The sequence below is a fragment of the Eucyclogobius newberryi genome, unplaced genomic scaffold (assembly GCF_026437365.1).
Source record: "Eucyclogobius newberryi isolate DKJ021-1_F unplaced genomic scaffold, fEucNew1.0.hap1 SCAF_24, whole genome shotgun sequence".
Lineage (NCBI taxonomy): Eukaryota > Metazoa > Chordata > Actinopteri > Gobiiformes > Gobiidae > Eucyclogobius > Eucyclogobius newberryi.
The window spans coordinates 643,517-651,016 of record NW_027315879.1 but is presented as its reverse complement, the minus strand read 5'-3'; the positions used below and the strand labels follow the sequence as shown (position 1 = coordinate 651,016).

The 7,500-nt window shown below is 39.9% G+C and overlaps 1 protein-coding gene across 1 annotated transcript in view; it reads right to left on the bottom strand.

Moving 5' to 3' along the window:
- Positions 1-7,500, bottom strand: part of LOC140372503 (phospholipid-transporting ATPase ABCA1-like) — a 168,017-nt gene that overhangs the window by 114,286 nt on the left and 46,231 nt on the right. Inside the window, 4 exon segments of the mRNA XM_072459614.1 lie at positions 628-849; positions 5,204-5,426; positions 5,879-5,999; positions 6,002-6,054. Of these exon segments, the coding sequence (XP_072315715.1) occupies positions 628-849; positions 5,204-5,426; positions 5,879-5,999; positions 6,002-6,054 (619 nt within the window).

Here is a 7,500-nt window from a genome sequence, read left to right as displayed (position 1 = left end):
AGTCTTTCTTTCGGTCCTTATCATGAGCCAGATGTGCAGAATGTGCTCACGTTGACATGAGAAGAATCAGGTAAAACACAGGGTTCACTTCCTTAGATTACTTATCTGATCATATTAAATGGAATCTTTCAGTCTTTTAAAGAGGATGTGTTTTTAGGAATAAATTATGAGAATCATGAGGTGTATGGCTGCAACATGCTGCTGAGAAACTTTAATATCAGCAAAATATAGCACCAAAAAGCATAAGAGCACAGAGATATACTTCTGTTTATTTCACATTTTCCAACCCTCCTTGTACTTTCATGGCTGTTTTAATATCAGTTTAAATTAACTATGAATGAGCTTCTCTAAAAGAAGGCTACAATATAAAAACTAAAATGTGACAACTGAATGAATGTACAGGAAAATCATGCGACTGTGTGAATGAGCAGTCCCTGTCCTCCAGGGAACTGACCACAGCTTCTGTGAGCTGCACAGGGCACTGCGGAAATAATCAAGCTTGAAACTGTTGTTAGGACAACGGACCTCTGTTTCATGTTGCTTCTAGAAGAATTCCACAGAAATGTAGAGAAAAATGCTTGGCACTACTCTGCTTTTCCAAATCCTGGACCAGCAGAAGCTACTCACGGCGAAGACTTTGGCCCCAAACCCGATGTAGTCGGACCAGGCCACACAGAGCACGTAGGGCAGGTACAGAGTGAAGTAGATGATGCCTCCACACGCTGCTGCCAGGTTGGCTCTGGAAAACGCCGTGCTGAGCAGGAAGCACTGCATTATGGTGACCACAGCATAGGAGCCCAGGAACAAGAAGACCACGCCTGGGTCCGAGTAGGGCAGCAGGTTCCCCATCTGTCAGAGAAGCCAATTATCAGTACTAAACATATCAAAACAACACTTTATTGTTCCATTCCTCACAACTTCTACTACAAAAATCATTGCAGAAGGAGGATATGAATCCGCTGATATTATTGCTACCATCACTGCTATTACATCTAGGACAGTTGTGGTGAAACTATTTCCCGAAGGTGGACTTCCGTCAGTCTAGAGCAGGGGTTTCAAACTCATTTTGGATCACAGGCCGAATTTTGATGTTCAGACTAGGCTGCGGGCTAAATATAACGTAAATAATATATAAAACCATTAAAAATATATAATAAATATCTTTGAATAGCCTAGTAATAGTTCTATGTGGATACAAACTTAATATGAGCTCACTATTTCTATAGTTTAAGCTGATCTTAGTGACAAATTCTTCATGTAGTGACTCAAATGAGATTGTGGGTGCTGAGGTCCTGATTGCCAATGGTGTTACTCTTGTCAGATGAGCAATAACTCCCACGTACTCCAGTGTAAAAATCGTTCACAAAATTTAATCCACAGGTTGAACAAAAAATACAGGAGAAATCAAAAGCTGGCTATTCTCAAAAACAAAATGCTACGGTAAGAAAACCATATGGCTCCTCCGTTTCTGTGTCCTTAGTTTGCGTGTGTACCTGGCCACGCCCCCTGAGCGCTGTCCCTCTTAAAGCGACGGGAACCCAACCACACCAGGGCAGGCTAATTACCACAAATAAACTTTAGAAAGGCTAGATTATTCGATTACATTTGTTTTATTTGTAAACAACCAAAATATTCATTCGTAAAGACATACATTTACACATTTATAACAAATACCAAGATTTCCATATGAACACATATATATAACTAAACTTGGATCCCACAGAGATCATTGTGTTTGTGTTCACAGTCATGCTCATACTTTATTACTCTCTGACCTGTGTTTTTACCTGTGGCTCCTGATCTGTCCAGGTTTGCACTGGTTTGGATGTTTTCTTCTTGTAAGCTTCACATTAGCGCCGCTTTTACCACAGCTCTAACGTCCATAAAAAACTGTCTCTTTTCTTTCTTCCATGTGTTTCCAACAGGACCTGTACGTCTCCAGGGCTCTGGGACAAGCAGGTCGGATCACAGCCGATCCTTCTCACCCTGGACACGGACTATTTGAGCCACTCCCCTCAGACAGGAGGCCACTCCCCTCAGGCAGAATTAACATTTTGCATATTCATAAGGGAGGGATGCGGTGCCACGGATTAGACGAGACAAGGAGGAAGACGAGGAAATTCTCGGCGAGGTGGAGGCCCGCAAAGGAGTCTTTTAGCATCCACCGGCGCGCATTTTCCATATCTCAAATAATCTCTTACATCATCACTTTTATTTCCGTGGTCAATACCAGCAAGCCATACATCATTTTAAAGCTTATTTACTCAACAAAACAAATATCTTATTGATTTACATTGAAATTTAATACGCCCCAATAAGCAATTACCAATAGTTTGTGAGAAAGTCAACTTTTACAAATGCATGTTTGCTGTTTATGATCGGCTTTAATTCTGTGTATTCTTCTGCTCAGTGTGTGCGTAAGTAACCATTGAATAACAATATCCACTTGAATTTTTCCTGAAGTTATCCGATTTCGAGATATTCAGGACTAAGGCTTCGTCGCCGCATTTCTCCGTCCATAACAAATGACCTGTTTGACTTGTAAGATGGTGATTGGCATCGATCTTTTCTTCAGACTGTTAGCTACAGAATGAGACCATCCACATTCCTCTGTTGACGAGTTTGTTTTCTAGAGCCTCCGGAGGAAAAAAATGCGCCGCTTCCGACGCACATGGTTTGTTGTTGACATCGAGATAGCGCTAACATGCCGTCACGTAGCAGACTTTGAACAACATATTATTCTAGCCAATAAGAATAGCTTTAGAATGGTGGGCGGGACTAAGGCCTTATTCACACATAATTGTCCCTATTCTTGCGTAACGGCTGTAAAGAGCCAGATTTTTGGGCAGGAGGCGACTAGATTTTACGCATAACGTTTTCTGATTTTATTAGCTTTTTGGACGCGCATTTTGTTAGATATATGTATTATTATACCAATACAAAAATAAAATAAAAATATAATTCTTTTTTTTTTCTTTCACCTCTATATGGGAAATTCATGGGTAAACTCATATTTACACATTTTCACAGACATTGTTTTTAGCCGTTATAATAGATATTAGTGGCCTACAAAACATCAAAATGTATGTTTTATGATCATAGAGGAGCTAAAATTGTAATAAAACAGTTTGGCACAGTTGGCACATATTTGGATCACTATTTGGTCAACAGCACCAAAATGCCTGTTCCTAGCAATCTGAAACTTTACATGCTGTTCATCTTGTTGACAACAACTGTGTACAGTGAACAGCATAAGCACACAATTAAGTATGTCATGCTCAGGACCATTACAAATTGACAATATTCAGGCGAGACTAAAAAAAGGATGTTTTGTTTATATTTGGGCTTCTGTAGTGTAAGGTCTGAAGCCCTGACATGTGCACATCTGCAGAAACTAGAAGGCCTAAGCTTTCTAATGATGCATCACACTTGCATGTGGGCTGTAAGATCTTCTTTTAATAAGCAATGCCATTTGGGTATGTCCAACCATTGTGCACTGGGCAAAATAGGTGAATGGTAACAGGTTAAACAGAAACCTTCACAGGGTGCTGCCCTGCTGCTCATATAAGGGCCGCGGCAATGAAGCCTGTTTATTTTAAACCAGGCCACACTTTAAGACAAAAACTGGTTCACCCCAAGGACAAGATGCTGACACAACAGAGCAATGATGTTTATTCTATCCAATGCATTGAAGAAAATTGTAAAGGGGGGTACAGAAGATATGCCAGTTCAGGACCACAGAGCGCCGTGGATCTTCATCTTAAAGCCTCTATTGAACAGAAGGTGAAGATTCTAAGCAAGTGAGGTGAAGATTCTAAGCAGGAGAAAAGATGGTTTGAAAGAGGAGTTAAAGAGGCAATCTTTGTTAAAAAAAAAATGAAATCCGTCCTTAAATAGAAACGGGGTGGTTAAGATTCAACCTTCCGGTTGTTTATAATGGAATTTTTAATCCCTGGAGAGGAAGACGGCCAGGGCTTTCGGATGTTAATCAGCTACACAGGGAGGTGAGAGACAGAGCCAGGGACAATAGGAGGACTAATAGGAAACAAAGAGGCTAGTTTGATAGTAAACAAAGAGGTTTAGTTTCTGGTGAAACCAAAAACACCTTTAATCAGGAGGTCCCGCCCGGTGGGCAGGGCCTACCCAGAGTAGGATAAATATCCCGGTCTTGATTTGCAGATTTGTAAGTAATGCTTGATCTATTGTCATAAAGTCACCCATTTTGGCAGAATTTAAGTCAGGGCAATCAACAGGCAGGACTAGGCCAGGATTAATAAGTCCATCAATGGTGGAGAAGAGAGCATGAGTGTTATTTTGTTGCTGAGGCAAAAATATATTCCTTGCCTTTCTCAGTTCATAATTGTACTTTTGCTAGGATTGTTTGTGAGGATGTAGATTCATTGTAGATTTATGTTTCTGCCAATGTCTTTCTGCATTGTCTTTTCTTCAGTTTTATCTGTGAAGCATTCTTCCATCAAGCTTTAGGCTTTTGGGTGCAATTTTATCCATTACAGACTAAGTTTTAGAATTGAAATTGTTTACAAGATGATCAGGTGATGAGGATAAAGAACTGGGATTTTTAGAGTATACTCCAAGGAAGTGTTCACAGCTAAGATCACTGATAAATCTTATTACACACTGAGGTTGAACGTTTTTATGACAGCGAACATTCCAATCCAAACTAACACAAAAGTGATCTGAAAGCGCAGGGTCAAAAACATTGATATTGGTAATGTTACAATCCTTAGTTAAGGTCTAGTGTGAGGCATATATATATATATATATATATATATATATATACATACACATATATATATATATATATATAGATATATATAGTTATATATATATATATATATAGTTATATATATATATATATATAGTTATATATATATATATATATAGTTATATATATAGTTATATATATATATATATATATATAGTTATATATATATATATATATATAGTTATATATATATATATATATATAGTTATATATATATATAGTTATATATATATATATATATATATATATATATATATATATATATATATATATATATATATATATATATATATATATATATAGTTATATATATATATATAGTTATATATATATGCTATATAGATATATAGTACATGTGTTTAGACCAGGCTCTGACAATACTCACATGTAATGTGTGTAACATCTTGTGTAAAGTACCTTGAGCAGAAGCACCAGCAACCCGGCGCTCACCAGCAGAGGCACCAGGCTGCTGAGGAACCAGCTGAACCACAGCATGCCGTTGTCCAGCCCCATAATGCGCATGGTCTCCTTCAGTCGCGCCTCCTTCTCATACACCACACTCTTTAAGATGATGGCCACTGAGTACATCCAGGCCAGAGTCATGAAGAGGGGCATGGAGCGGGACATGACACGCAGGAAACTGGGTAAAAAGGAGGAGGAGAGGGTCAGAGGAGCAGACGAAAGGGTCAGAGGAGCAGAGGAGAGTGTCAGAGGAGCAGAGGAGAGGGTCAGAGGAGCAGAGGAGACGGTCAGAGGAGGAGAGGAGAATGTCAGAGGAGCAGAGGAATTGGTCAGAGGAGCAGAGGGGCAGGGGAAAGCGTCAGAGGGGCAGTAGAGAGTGTCAGAGGAGCAGAGGAGAGGGTCAGAGGAGCAGACCAAAGGGTCAGAGGAGCAGAGGAGAGTGTCGAAGGAGCAGAGAAGAGTGTCGAAGGAGCAGAGAAGTGTCGAAGGAGCAGAGGAGAGGGTTAGAGGAGCAGAGGAATTGGTCATAGGAGCAGAGGAGCAGTGGAGAGTGTCAGAGGAGCAGAGGAGAGTGTCGAAGGAGGGTCAGAGGAGCAGAGGAGAGGGGAAGAGGAGGAGCAATGTACTTACATGTCGTCCACGTAGCAGGGGTAGGGCATCTGTTGTATGTAGACTCCAGTTTTTTCCTTGGTGCCGGTCATGGCACGAATAATGCCTTGCTCAATAACGTCCTGGAGGTAAGTGAACCCTCCCAGAAGTACCTCATGTCTTCGAAGGGGTCGGCACGGGGCCCGGGGTCCCAGTACCTGAAAAATACAAACGTGGAAAATAAAATAAAGTTTGACTGAGAGTGAAATTAAGATTAGTCCTACTATTTGAACATTTCTGTATTCTCTGGCCCAGAGTTCTTGAGGGCTAATTAACCCATGCTTCCAAAATACTCCTCCCATCAGAGGAAGAGCACTCGTAGTTATAACAGTAGTAGTAGAAGAGGAGTATCAGGGTTCAGAGCCCACCACAGCACTGAAACTGCACTAGTTACCTGTAACCATCCGCTTATTTCGCCCTGTGCACAATGGTTGGACATACCCAAATGGCATTGCTTATTAAAAGAGGATCTTACAGCCCACATGCAAGTGTGATGCATCATTAGAAAGCTTAGGCCTTCTAGTTTCTGCAGATGTGCACATGAACTGCTTCAGAACTCACACTACAGAAGCCCAAACATACAAAATACATCAACTACATCCTGTTTTTAGTCTCGCCTGAATTTTGTCAATTTGTAATGGTCCTGAGCATGACATACTTCATTGTGTGTTTATGCTGTTCACTGTACATGCCGTTTATCTTGTTGACAACAACTGTGTAAAGTTTCAGATCTCTGGGAAAAATCATTTTGGTGCTGTTGACCTTTTTGTATCAAAAAGTATATTCGGAACATGTTATCCAAATATGTGCCAACTGTGCCAAACTGTTTTACTACAATTTTAGCTCTTCTATGATCGTAAAACATACATTTTGATGTTTTGTAGACCACTAATACCTATTATAACTGCTAAAAACAATGTATGTGAAAATGTGTAAATATGAGTTTACCCATGAATTTCACATATAGAGGTGTAAAAATATATATATATTTTTATTTCATTTTTTTATTGGTATAATAATACATATATCTAACAAAATGCACGTCCAAAAGGCTAACAAAATCAGAAAACGTGATGCGTAAAATCTTGTAGCCTCAAGCCGAAAAAAACTGGCTCTTGACTGCCTTCGCGCATAAGCCTAGAGAACTCTCTGTCTGGAGAAGTCCTAAAACCCACCCACCCTTCGAAACTTGGCTCATTGGCAATAATATGTCAATCCAAATCTTTACACGGTGTAGATAAACAACATGGACCCGCGCGCAATGGCGGCGCATTTTTTCCCCCCCGGAGGCTGTAGCTACCAGTGTGAGGAAAATATTGATACCAAATACCATCTTATAGATAAGATAAGATAGCCTTTATTTGTCCACACAATGGGAAAATTTTGGTGTTGCAATGCAGTAGATACAGGAGTAAAAGAACAGATAACTAAAAAAAACAAAACCGTCTGTCACAACTCTTATAAACAAAACTCCTATAGACAGAACCTCTCATATTCTTAATAAGGTATAGAAAAAAGAAAAAAAATAGATAAAAGCTTGTAGGCTGTTAGCCCTGTGACTGTGGTACAGTCGGTGTAGCGAGTTCGCTCGCCCTCCTGGGGCT